Below are 13,887 nucleotides of genomic sequence, written 5' to 3'. Positions count from 1 at the left end.
AACACCATTGACATTTTGTATGCTCTAATTATGTTTTACTCGTTTAAATACTTGATTAAAAGATAAAAGTAAAAACAAATTTATTCTAATAAAGAAATGAAATTATCCACATTTTATGTTTATTAAAAAATCAAACTTTTTAATGACTTATAGTGTATTATAAGATATGTTATCCCACTGACATTTCACATTCCCTATTATGTTATATTAAAATCTTTCAAATTCTTAAAGGTAACAAATGCTAGCTGAGCTTCAAGAAACATATATAAACAAAGAGGAAGTGAATACGAGTTGTATGCATAAATTTTGGAGAAAATTGGAGAAATTTCAATATTATTATCCAAAATGTATGATTGATATTAGCGGGTATAGTATTGACGATGTTGTTTGTGAGATTGATGAGCCAAAGAAAGTTCGAACTCGATACAAAGTAGATAAAAGTGTGTGGATGCCAATAGTATGAAATATAACATCAAAGAATGAGTGAATTCGTGTAAAAAAACATCTACATGCCGTTTTTGTGTCAGTGGTGTAACACTGATTATAAGTGGTGTAACAGTGTATCTCTCTTCAAATTATGAAAGAATGAGGTACGAAAACTTTTATTTAAGATCAAATTTATCATGTTTTAAATGCAATCAAAAATAGAGATTAGTTTATTTTACAAAATTTAATGCGCTTATCTCTTATTTATTATTGCTAGGTCATTGGTGTAACTTTAAGTCAGTGGTAAAACATAATAATCAGTGGTGTAACGTGTACATTTTTCTCCAAATAAATTTAACTGGCAATGATACATGTATATTTGAAAACACCAGTGCATTTATAGTAATGTCTTTTTTATGCTCCATTAAAAGAAAAATCCAGTTGTGTTCTTTTTAATGCTCAAATTAAAAATTTGTTGAGTAACATCAAGACTTTGTCTCAAATGTTATGTTGGTCACTATGTAAATGTGTCAAATATTTTCTGTTATCTAATTCTGATAACTTTAAATGAAGTTTGTTGATATAAACTTTATGTCCATCATTTTAAAAGAATTATTTTATTTTATTTAAGAATTTTTTCCTATACTATATGCCTGTTACACCACTGACCAAATGTTTACAGTTCATTACATTTTAGTCTAATTATCAGCTAAATGGTAGATTCCAATGTTTGCAAATTTTTAGATGTTATACTTCATTGTTTGTTAAATGTGTTTTTTGCAATTAAAGTAATTTTTTCAGCAATAATTTTCTCATGTTTTACATTTTTCAAAAGTCTGCATATTTTGATAATGACCCAGCTATATATACAAGATTTTATCACAAGTCTCTTGTACATTATTAGCTCACCTGAGCTGAAAGCTCAAGTGAGCTATTCTGATCACATTTTGTCCGTCGTCCGTCTGTCCGTCCGTCTGTCCGTCTGTCCGTCTGTAAACTTTTTACATTTTGAACTTCTTCTCTAAAACCGCTTATCCAATTTCAACCAAATTTGGCACAAATCATCCTTATGGGAGGGCGAATATAAATTGCAGAAATAAAAGTTTGATCTGTATTCAAAGCGGAGAAAACCTTGAAACTGTAGAAAAAGGGGGGTGCATTTTTAAAAATCTTCTTCTCAAGAACTACCGAGGCAAATTCAACATAGTTTAGCATAAATTATCCTTATCGGAAGGAAAATATAAATTGCAAAAATTAAGTGGAAATTTTGTTTCAAATCTGAGTTATTACGAAAATAATAATAAAGGAAATGCGTGTTTCAATCAGTTTAATAGCTTCGGGTTCGGCATCCGGTAAAATGATTCCATACTTCTAAAACGAGGTTCTTTGTTTAAAGCAGCCATGACATTATACGAAAAAGGGTCGATCTGACTATGATGAATTTGCTTGTTGTGCAACAGTTCGCGTATGAAGGGAAATTTTGAAACATACAAAATATATTGGTGCCGATTTTGTGAAGTAAATTGAGGCTAAATATTTCAATGCGTTGACAGTTTTCACACATGACGTTGGTGTTAGCTTGTTCTGATTTTCGTTTCGTTCTCATTATGCTTTGTAACCTGGAAACTATCGTCTGTATTTCGTGATTTTTACGTATCAAATCAAACAGAGACTTCGGTAAATCAAACAGTTAACTGTTTACCTGCGCAAATTAAGCAAAATCGGATGTAGGGGACGGGTACTGAAATACAATTCATTCTATCGGTAATTCGGCATTATCTTTTGCGTAATGGTACATGTAGATTAATGCAATAGGTTTTGTTGAGATGCTCGGCATTTTTTCGAGTTTATTCAGTTTAAATAGAGTTTGATATCGCTGACGGAAATATACATGTATATATATATGATTCATTTCGAAAAAATAAATTGTGTTCTTTATTTGTTATACATGTAGTGCATGTTTCTTGTGTTTAATTGTTTACAATTTCTATTTACTAACCATATTTGAGTGTTAAGCTTCGAATTATAAGCAAGATACAGCGATTTGCTCACAATTCTATGTTTGTACACAGATCTTAAAAACTAAAGCTTAAAAAAGTAAAATATTTGTCAATATTTATTAAGAAAATTTTCAAAGTCTGTTCTTCCAGAAACCAACTTTAACAACTTATTGTATTGTAAACTTAACCTTTTTAGCTCACCTGAGGGTGGGGCCACAATGGGGGGTCGAAGTTTAACAAATGAATATATAGAGTAAATCTTTAAAAATCTTCTCCTCAGAAACTAATCAGCCAGGAAAGCTGAAACTTGTGTGAAAGCACCATCAGGTAATGTAGATACAAATTTGTGAAAATCATGATCCCCGGAGGTAGGGTTGGGCCACAATGAAGGATCGAAGTTTTACATAGGAATATATAGAATAAATCTTTAAAAATCTTCTTCTCAGAAACTAATCGGCCAGGAAAGCTGACACTTGTGTGGAAGGATCCTCAGGTAGTGTAGATTCAAAGTTGTGAAAATCATGACCCCCGGGGTACGGTGGGGCCGCAATGGGGGATCGAAGTTTAACATAGGAATATATAGAGTAAATCTTTAAAAATCTTCTTCTCAGAAACTAATCAGCCAGGAAAGCTGAAACTTGTGTGAAAGCATCCTCAGGTAGTGTAGATTCATAGTTGTGAAAATCATGGCCCCCGGAGGTAGGGTGGGCCACAATGGGGGATCGAAGTTTAAAATAGGAATATATAGAGTAAATCTTTAAAAATCTTCTTCTTAGAAACTAATCAGCCAGGAAAGCTGACACTTTTGTGGATGCATCCTCAGGTAGTGTAGATTCATAGTTGTGAAAATCATGACCCCCGGGGGAAGGGTGGGGCCACAATGGGGGATCGAAGTTAAACATAGGAATATATAGAGTAAATCTTTAAAAATCTTCTTCTCAGAAACTAATCAGCCGGCAATGCTGAAACTTCTTTGGAAGCATCCTCAGGTAGTGTTGATTCAAAGTTGTGAAAATAATAACCCCTGGGGGTAGAATGGGGCCACAATGGGGGGTCGAAGTTTAACATATAATTAAATAGAGTAAATCTTTAAAAATCTTGTTCTCAGAAACTAATTAGCCAGGAAAGCTGAAACTTGTGTGGAAGCATCCTCAGGTAGTGTAGATTCAAATTTGTGAAAATCATAACCCTGGGGGTAGGTTTGGGCCACAATGGGAGGTCGATGTTTTAGATAGGAATAAACAGAGTAAATCTTTAAAAATCTTCTTCTCAGAAACTAATCAGCCAGGAAAGCTGAAACGTGTGTGAAAGCATCCTCAGGTAGTGTAGATTCATGGTTGTGAAAATCATGATCCCCAGGGGTAGGGTGGGGCCATAATGGGGGGGGGTCAAAATTTAACAAAGGAATATATAGGGTAAATCTTTAAAAATCTTCTCAGAAACTAATCAGCCAGATGTTTCTTTATAATTGTTAAGACTTTGGCCCCAGGACAATTCTTTGGCCTCCCGAGAAGGTTCATAGTTTGATGTACGTTTATATCTAATATATAAACTATTGTTAAGGATCATTTTGAGAACTGCAATACTCAACATATGATAAGACTATAAAATCATCTTGTTAGAAAAGGGACTAATGATTATAAACATAAGAATATCCAGGGGAAAATGGATTTTATTTATACAGGATCTACATGTATTATTGTACATTGTCCAGATAGTTTGTATTATGAATCCATTAAGCTGATTTTATCATACCTATTGTTCCTCAGGTGAGCGATGTGGCCCATGGGCCTCTTGTTATAATTAAGTGGTGTGTGGAAAGTTTGACATGTGATTTTTGTACATGTGTAAAGAATGTGGGTGGTATGATACCGTAGATTTCTAATTAAATGTGAGGAATTAATATCTGCATAAAATTGCGAAAAGCAACCCTTGCGGATTTTAAAATCTCACTTTTATTTTCTAAGAGTTGGGAACTATAAGACATTAGGATAAAAGTTCAGCATTCATTATTTTTAAAATTCTCGCAATTTGATACAAAACAGGGGGATCATTTAATAAGTACTTCAATGCCTAAATTAGGAAAACCACAGTAAGTGATTAAATAAAAGAAAAATTAAAATATGAAAAAAGTTCTGCATTTATGATTTTATATTCTTGCGATTTGATACAAAACAGTGGAAAAACAGAATTAGGTACTTGTGTAAAATAAGAAAAATACAGTTTGTGATTCATTAACAGGTTTTAGGTATGCCGGTCTTCAGTATGGGAGGGAGTGCTGGTGTGGGAACTCCTTTGGGAAGCATGGAACTACAGGAGCAGTGTGTAACCAGCGCTGTCCCGGAAATTCCAAGGAATCCTGCGGGGGATACCTCACTAATGATGTGTACAGCACAGGGATCCAAGGTAAATAATGGCCAAAGTTTTAGTGGTGTCAGCATTTTGGAATCTTTTTTTCCCTGAATTTAAAAAGTGATAAAAAATTGCAATAATTAACATTTATAAACATAAGTGGTGCTATTTTCCATCTTTTGTTTGCCATCAGAAATATTAAGCTTTGTTTTTATTAATATATGCTTTGAATTTGTAAAGTTAAAATATCTTTTTTGCTTTAAGAATGACTGTAAGATTTTCCATTTTAAAGTGATATTGACAAAGTCCTGTAAGATATCCAATGAATGAGATGTTTTTAGCTGACTTTTCAATATCATTTTGACACCACCTTATCTATAAAACTGAGATTTATGAAAGGTACATGTAGTTGGAAATAATTTGTACCACAGATTCAGTTACTGTAATTTACCATATAACATATATTATTGAAAGCAGGGAGCTGTGTGCTTTATCGTTGCTTTTTCTTTTAAAAACAAAATTGGCATTTTGGGAGGATAAACATCACTTGCATTCTGTTACAATTTTGATGGTATTCAAAATTGTATAGAAAATTAAGGAATTTATAAAAGTCTCCTTTGTTCAGAGATAGAAAAAAAAGTTTATAATGGTTAGGAGCCTTAACCTCATCTTAACAACATTAAAACTTAGTCCTGGTAATTCTTTCCCCAAAACTCTGTTTGTAGATAAATAAGTAGTTATAATCTGAGGGTAAAATCATTTATATGTTTATTTGGAAATAAGGTTAACAATTATATAGGAAGTGTATGTTGATGAAACATCATTAAAATCAATTACTTTTTGCATATTGAACAAATATTTCTTTACTCCCTCTGCACCAATATACGAAATTGAATTCAGTAGATGGCTGTAATGTGATTGCCTGGCAGCTGCTACATCAATATACATGATGAACTCTGACTACAGTTTGGTGTTGAATTATTAACTGAGTGCTCAGACTTGTTTATAAATTGATCATTTCCATGCAATTAAGTGAATTAACTAAGAGCTCAATATAGTATATAAATCAGTCTGTGTGATAAATGATAAATAAATGCTCAATATAAATCTATCCTCACTCTGCAAAAATTGGATTGAGTTGTTTCTCTTTGCAAAGAAAACCCCAGAAAACCTAATATTTTCCTTTGTTACAAGAACCTAAACTACATTTACAAAGGCTACTGTGAGAAATTTGTAACCACCACCCCCCCCCCCCCCCCCCCCCCCCCCCCCCCCCCCCTCCCCAAACCAAGATGGAGTCCGAGGGACATAACTTTTAAAGGTTAATTCAACTATTGCATTTAAATCAACCTTGCTATACATTCTACTTTCAGAGCGGTTCAGTAATGGCCCAGGAAATCTCCACTTTGAGGAGGAGGATGTACGACCAAAGGTCAGGGTCCTGTTTGTGTTGACCTTGAACGGCCGACAAGTCCGACAGGTGCGAAGATTGCTGAAGGCCATATACCACCGGGACCACTTCTACCTTCTACATGTTGATGCAGTAAGTCAATCTGTTGTTTGTTGTTTTTAGAAAACTTGCATTGCATTATTTATCATGTGTTAATAAAAGTATTCAATTAAGAAACACGGATCAAGGTATTTTTTCATGTTTTCAGTACAACCTTGCCAAAGACAAATTATTTTTTTTCTTTACAAAAATTTCTTTTGTTTTAACATCTTCAAAGTCACATAGTTGCGTCCTCTTATTAATGTCAAGTTGTTCAAACTTCTTTATCTTAGAGGCAGGAATATCTTTTTCGAGAGTTACTTCCCTTAGAGCAGTTGTTGTCCAATGTTCGTCTTGTGCGTAAGCGATTTGCCACGATATGGGGCGGAGCCAGTCTTTTGGATGCCCATCTGCACATCATTGAGGAGGCCCTGGAAATGGACTGGATGTGGGACTACTATGTTAATCTAAGTGAAAGTGACTATCCAATCAAGTAAGAAACACAGATACTATGGTAATCATAAAATACATGACAATGGCTTTTAATGTTCACTCGTTTTGTGATGTATTTTATGCATACAGTTTTTGTCAATTCATAATGTTAAAATATTTTGATCATTTAGGTAATGAAATCAACTTATTCATTTCTTACAGGAAACTAGATTCTTTGGTGTCCTACTTATCAAAATACAGAGGTCATATTTTCCTGAAATCTCACGGCAGAAACACCTCTCTGTAAGTTGGGGTTTATATTCAGATTTATTGCAGTGTGTAGTATGCTGAGAATGTAGTTAAGAGCTTCTAAGTATTAGTGTTAAGGGAATTCTTTTTTGGATAAAAAAATTAATACTCTATCATATATCAGTTGCTGGAGGTTTTATTTACTGACCAATGATATTGAAATTACAATCTCTTTAATCCACTTACTAAATATGTGTAACATAATATTCCTGATTGAATCTACCAGGTACAATAGAATAATGCTAGAGCAATATACTATTAAGGAAACCTTGAATCGTTTCCTCCAGGTTTGTTACTTCATATACAATGAGGATAAAGCCTCATACCTCATGTACATGTACTTTGTAGGTTTGTAAGAAAGCAAGGTCTGGACCAGACTTTCCTGCAGTGTGACAACCACCTGTGGCGGCTTGGAACTCGTACTCTGCCCTCAGGGATCCAGGTGGATGGGGGCAGTGACTGGGTGGGCCTCCCCCGACATTTCTGTCTTTATGTGGTCACCTCCAAGGATAAACTCCTGACCGGACTAAAGAAACTGTACAAATATACACTGTTACCAGTGGAGGTTATTCTTTATTAGTTTCGTAAATTTGTAGTTTTGAAATTAAACCCTTTTATACCATATCTTTTTAAAAGATTTATTGAACTTTTAATTCATTCATGTGGAGTGTCTGTTGTGCATTTTTCCTTGATTAATAAAAGTCCAAAATATCCCAAAGTACATGTATAATTTCTAACTGATTTGATGATTGAAATATGAAAAGATATTATTTTGTCAACAATAACTGATTATCTATGTTCCAGATGAAATACACTTTTGTTTTATTATAAAGTAATTCTGTAGATTCCTTATTTTTTTGCAAATTCTTAATTTCGCGATTCAATCGTTTTCCATCAATTTGCAAGGACATAATATCGTGAATACTAAATTTTTATCATAGTGTCATGTAGTTTACACATAGCCTAAAAATAAAAGTGAGATATAACAAAATTATTAGATGTGCTTCTCCAATTTTATGCAGAGTTTAATTAGGAATCTACAATATCATTATTCAGTATGGCAAATACTAGTAAATAAAAACATATTGATATATCAGTGATACTTTTTACTTTCAGTCTTTTTTCCACACCTTGCTCCACAACAGCCATTTCTGTGACAAGTGGATGGAGAACAATCTCCACGTCACGAACTGGAACAGGAAGCGTGGCTGTAAGTGTCAGCACAAGAACGTGGTGGACTGGTGCGGCTGTTCTCCCAACGACTTCCTGTCACAGGACCTGGACCGGATTCTGGTCAGTTAATCTATGTACCTGGTCAGTTACTCTATGTACCTGGTCAGTTAATCTATGTACCTGGTCAGTTACTCTATGTACCTGGTCAGTTACTCTATGTACCTGGTCAGTTAATCTATGTACCTGGTCAGTTAATCTATGTACCTGGTCAGTTAATCTATATACCTTGTCAGTTAATCCATATACCTTGTCAGTTAATCTTTGTACCTGGTCAGTTAATCTATATACCTTGTCAGTTAATATATATACCTTGTCAGTTAATCTATGTACCTGGTCAGTTAATCTATGTTCCCGGTCAGTTTATCTATGTACCTTGTCAGTTAATCTATATACCTGGTCAGTTAATCTATGTTCCTGGTCAGTTACTTTATGTACCTTCTCAGTTAACCTATGTACCTGGTCAGTTAATCTATGTTCCTGGTCAGTTAATCTATGTGTACCTGGTCAGTTTACCTATGTACTTGGTCAGTTAATCTATGTACCTGGTCAGTTAATCTATGTATCTGGTCAGTTAATATATATACCTTGTCAATTAATATATATACCTTGTCAGTTAATCTATGTTCCTGGTCAGTTAACCTATGTACCTTGTCAGTAAACTTCTGACCTGGTCAGTTAATCTATGTACCTGGTCAGTTAACCTATGTACCTGGTCAGTTAATATTTATACCTTGTCAGTTAATATATATACCTTGTCAGTTAATCTATGTTGTTGGTCAGTTAATCTATGTACCTTGTCAGTTAATCTATGTTCCTCGTCAGTTAATCTATGTACCTGGTCAGTTAACCTATTTACCTAGTCAGTTAATCTATGTGTACCTGGTCAGTTAATATATATACCTTGTCAGCTAATATATATACCTTGTCAGTTAATCTATGTACCTGGTCAGTTAATCTGTATACCCTGTCAGTTAATCTATGTACCTGGTCAGTTAATCTATATACCTTGTCAGTTAATCTATATACCTTGTCAGTTAATCTATATACCTTGTCAGTTAATCTATATACCTGGTCAGTTAATCTATGTTCCTGGTCAGTTACTCTATGTACCTTGTCAGTTAACCTATGTACCTTGTCAGTTAATCTATGTTCCTGGTCAGTTAATCTATGTGTACCTGGTCAGTTAATATATATACCTTGTCAATTAAGATATATACCTTGTCAGTTAATCTATGTTCCTTGTCAGTTAACCTATGTACCTTGTCAGTTCACTTATGTACCTGGTCAGTTAATCTATGTACCTGGTCAGTTAATCTATGTACCTGGTCAGTTAATATATATACTTTGTCAGTTAATATATATACCTTGTCAGTTAATCTATGTTCCTGGTCAGTTAATCTATGTACCTTGTCAGTTAATCTATGTTCCTCGTCAGTTAATCTATGTACCTGGTCAGATAACCTATTTACCTAGTCAGTAATCTATGTGTACCTGGTCAGTTAATATATATACCTTGTCACTTAATATATATACCTTGTCAGTTAATCTATGTACCTGGTCAGTTAATCTATATACCCTGTCAGTTATTCTATATACCTTGTCAGTTAATCTATATTCCTGGTCAGTTAATCTATGTACCTTGTCAGTTAATCTATGTTCCTGGTCAGTTAATCTATGTACCTGGTCAGTTAATCTATGTACCTTGTCAGTTAATTTATGTTCCTGGTCAGTTAATCTATGTACCTGGCCAGTTAATCTATGTACCTGGTCAGTTAACCTATGTACCTGGTCAGTTAATCTATGTACCTGGCCAGTTTATCTATATACCTGGCCAATGTACCTGGTCAGTCAATATATGTACCTGGTGCTTCTTTCCTCACAGTGCAGGTACTGATCTATGGGAACTTATTAAAAGTTCTTGGGAGTGTAATTTTTCTCATATTGAATTTGATATGTAAATTTTGGTGTGTAAATATGTGTTTGCACTGATTCTTTCCCCCCAGGACATGGCTAGTACTGAGGGTTTATTTGTAATACAGTGGGCTATATTTTAGTGAGTTCAATATTTTTAAAGGTTCATGGGTGTGTAATTTTCATGAACAAAGATTGTCGCATTTCATTCGAGGAAGTGAATTCATAGATAACTTATTAGGAATTTTAATTATTCCATACTGTTAAGCTCTTTTTACTTGGTTGTGGTTACATCCTCAAGTCAAATGATTTTTTTTTCTGACTTTCACATGTCACCAGCTGTCTGATTTTAACTTACCGGTATATTGATAATGATTTATGATATCATAATATAAAATCATATGTATATTAAGATAATACATGTATGGATAAAATATATGTGTGGATATATTTTTTTTCCAGTCATATGAAGTCAAGCCAATATTTTTTGGTAGAAAGTTTGAAGCAACAGTAAATCAGGACATCATCAATAGCATGGATGTGTACCTGTTTGGAAACGAGATGACAGGTAGGCAGAAAGATGAAGAATACTGATACATAATGATTTCTTTCTTTCAGTGTACATGAAATTGTTTTATTTCCTAATAGAGGGATACACAACATGAATCAATTTTTATATCTCTATACCATTCTACTTTTATAAGTGAAGTAAGGAATTCACCTGTGATATTTCTTAGTGTATTTAAGATTAAATTATTGGTAAGTTTAACACCTTTACACCTGTTTCCAGATGTGACGGCGTTGACCAGCTACTGGCAGAACGAGTACCACCACCTGGACCGCCACACCGGGGTGGACGACACCTTCCTCAGTTTTTACCTGTCTTTCATGCGTCTAACCACCACTCGCCTGGCGGCAGACACCACTGGGCAGTGTCAGGTGGTTCCAAACAAGGTGCTCCAGGTCCATTTGTTTCAGAGGGGGGACCGCAACCAGGGGCTGCTGGTGTTGTTTGAGACCACCAGTAAAGAAGGGACCAGATTAGTTTTGGAGAGCCATATGATGCTGAGACAGCATTATTCTGTGATAAATCCTACAGGGCCTGCTGGCAGGCTCATCAACCTGGAGGTAATTACAAAATATATTGTACATACATGTAGATCAGTAGATTAGTTGTCTTAGTTAAACACCTATCCATGTTCATGTGCAGTAGCAGTCAAATGAAGATTTACTTAATATAGTGGGTAACAACATTTTTTGGTTTAATTTCTGATCATGATATATAAATGCAATGATTTTAAAAAGGTTTTCAGTGAAAAATAATAAAACTGAGAAGGTTAATACAGTAAAGCTTGTTTAGTACAAACACGGATATAGCGAATTCTTGGATATAGCGAAGTTTAATTTAGTCCCTGGTAAAATTCGTAATTATCTAATCTTTGCAAAATTTTACGGTTATAATTTATGGTTATATATAATGAATTTGGATATAACAAATTTAGCGAACTGAGAGGTGAAAAATAACGAAATTTAACACTTTTATAACGAACTTCCTTACAAATTTAAAAGTTCGCAGTACCATTTAACATAATAGTTTGAATGAAATTATTTTCATATAAATTTTTTAATTCACAAGGTATCAAAGTAATGTATTGTTAGGTTAAACCTCAATTAACAAAAATTATAGTCTAGTGAAAGAAAACATGCATATAGTGAATTCACTTTAGTTATTATTACGAATTAGTTATACGGATATATCGAATTACGGATATAACAAAGTAAATCCATTGGTCCCTAGAATTTTACTGTATTTATATACAAATCTTGTACAATATACATACTATACAATTTGATAACATTTTCCAGGTTGGGAGTGACTTTGACTTGAAAGAAGCTATATTTCGAAATTATGGACAATTATTAGGTCCATACAGTGACCTGGTTTTGAGACATACGTGGGGACCAGGTACACCTTTGGTAGTCTCCATTGCCTGGATTGACCCAGCCAAGGTCATTGCTGCTTCTTATGATATCAACATCACAAGTGAGGGTCAAATAGGACCATTCAAACCCCAGCTGAAGCAGCCACTGAGACCAGGTGTGTGGGCTTGTGTACTTATGTACAGGTACGAGGTCATTGCACAGGTGAATTTCCTTGTGCTTCCTTTAGCTGTGTTCAGAGGAAATCCCTTAGATTCGCGGAAGGCAGGCCTTCATCATAATGGACCTATTGGGTATTATGCAAAACAAGATTTTTCAGAATTTGAGGAAGTTTTAAGAGTGACCAGTGTGAGAGAAGCACGTGCAGCAGCGGATGAGAATGGTCAGAAGCATGGGCGCACGCTGGAAGAGTGGACGGACAGTCTGTGTGCCGAGTTCTGGAGTGTCCAGGATATATGTAGAACAGGAGCTGTCAGCAGCAACTGCACCTCTGTCAAAAAGTGTGAGGAGTCACCATGGAGTTCACTGTCACCAGATCCAAAGTCAACCATCACAGCTGTTAACCCCATCACTGGCCTCATACGATAGTTACTGATATAGGTCCCAATATAAACTAATTCACTGGCCTTATACATGTACGATGGTTATTGATACAAATCCCAAGTGCTCCATTACAGCAATTAATCCATGACTTGCCTTTCACAATAGTTCCTATTTACTGGCCTCATACGATAGTTACCTTTACAGATTACCTTTACAGATTCCAAGTCCTCCATTTCAGCCATTCATATGCCTAAGATAGACAACAGTACAGATTATTAGTCAACTATTACGACAAATAATCCCATCCACCCTCATTTAATATCTCATGTCACTTACTAGTATTTGCAATCCAAAGACTGTGTTTTAGTTTAAAAGATATCATTTTGATCAATTTAACCCAAAAGTAGACCTCACATACTGATAATATTTTTTTTAAAAAGTGATAATTATTACGTTTATCTATAGATATTTAGTACAGTAACTAAGTACCCTGGGTATACAGAAAAATCCCATTACAACAATCAACCCCAATACAGGTTTTATGTACAATGCATGCACTGATTATTGATCTCATCTCATGATTACAGCTACATGTAGTAATAAAAATCCCAAATTTTGATAGCTACAGTTACGTGTATTACAGAGACGATTTCTACGGCTAACATGAAGCAATTACATGAAACCAGACCAAAGCTTTCTCATCAAGCTTCAATACATCAAAAAGAATCCATTCCTTTTTTGGGGGGGCCACATTCAAATTTATTAATATGTTATTCAAAACTGCATTTATGGTTGTTTTTCAGCAAACTTTTTTGTTATCAATTTTCTCACTAAATTGAATATGGTCAGTATTGTAATATCTACGTGTCTGTCTATTGTGTTTCCAGTATAAACGAGATGAATTCTTTGAATACACGCTGTAGAAATGTCCCATGCAGGGTTTGGTCTGCCTGTGATATTAACTTGTTCATGTACTTAATCCATTTTGAATATTGTTGTTTATTTTTCCATTTAAAATGGGCGTTTCTTGTATTTAATGACCAGGTGATACCTTTGTATTATTGTACACAAAACAACGTGTTTATTAATCACTGCCGGGTAGCTTTTTATACACGGTTTACATTGATACACTCAATCTGTATTTATCTATTTCCATGTAGTCTTAACACAATTCAAATGAAAATATGTATACATGTACATGTACTTAGAACAAAAGAAAAGAATTATGATGTTAATTTTTTAATATTTTAT

The 13,887-nt window shown here is 34.3% G+C and overlaps 1 protein-coding gene across 1 annotated transcript in view; it reads left to right on the top strand.

Annotated features, from left to right (window-relative positions):
- Window positions 1–13,306, top strand: part of LOC128167014 (xylosyltransferase oxt-like) — a 33,187-nt gene extending 19,881 nt beyond the window's left edge. The window contains exons 4-12 of the mRNA XM_052832503.1: window positions 4,668–4,832; window positions 6,152–6,321; window positions 6,561–6,760; window positions 6,922–7,002; window positions 7,357–7,573; window positions 8,125–8,301; window positions 10,615–10,720; window positions 10,943–11,280; window positions 12,019–13,306. Of these exons, the coding sequence (XP_052688463.1) occupies window positions 4,668–4,832; window positions 6,152–6,321; window positions 6,561–6,760; window positions 6,922–7,002; window positions 7,357–7,573; window positions 8,125–8,301; window positions 10,615–10,720; window positions 10,943–11,280; window positions 12,019–12,681 (2,117 nt within the window). The 3' untranslated portion in view covers window positions 12,682–13,306. The remainder of the gene's footprint in view (window positions 1–4,667; window positions 4,833–6,151; window positions 6,322–6,560; window positions 6,761–6,921; window positions 7,003–7,356; window positions 7,574–8,124; window positions 8,302–10,614; window positions 10,721–10,942; window positions 11,281–12,018) is intronic.
- Window positions 13,307–13,887: the final 581 nt, after the last annotated feature.

The sequence above is a fragment of the Crassostrea angulata genome, chromosome 10 (genome assembly GCF_025612915.1).
Source record: "Crassostrea angulata isolate pt1a10 chromosome 10, ASM2561291v2, whole genome shotgun sequence".
Classification (NCBI taxonomy): Eukaryota; Metazoa; Mollusca; class Bivalvia; order Ostreida; family Ostreidae; genus Magallana; species Magallana angulata.
The sequence above is the reverse complement of the archived record's forward strand: the minus strand, read 5'-3'. Positions and strand labels throughout refer to the sequence as shown.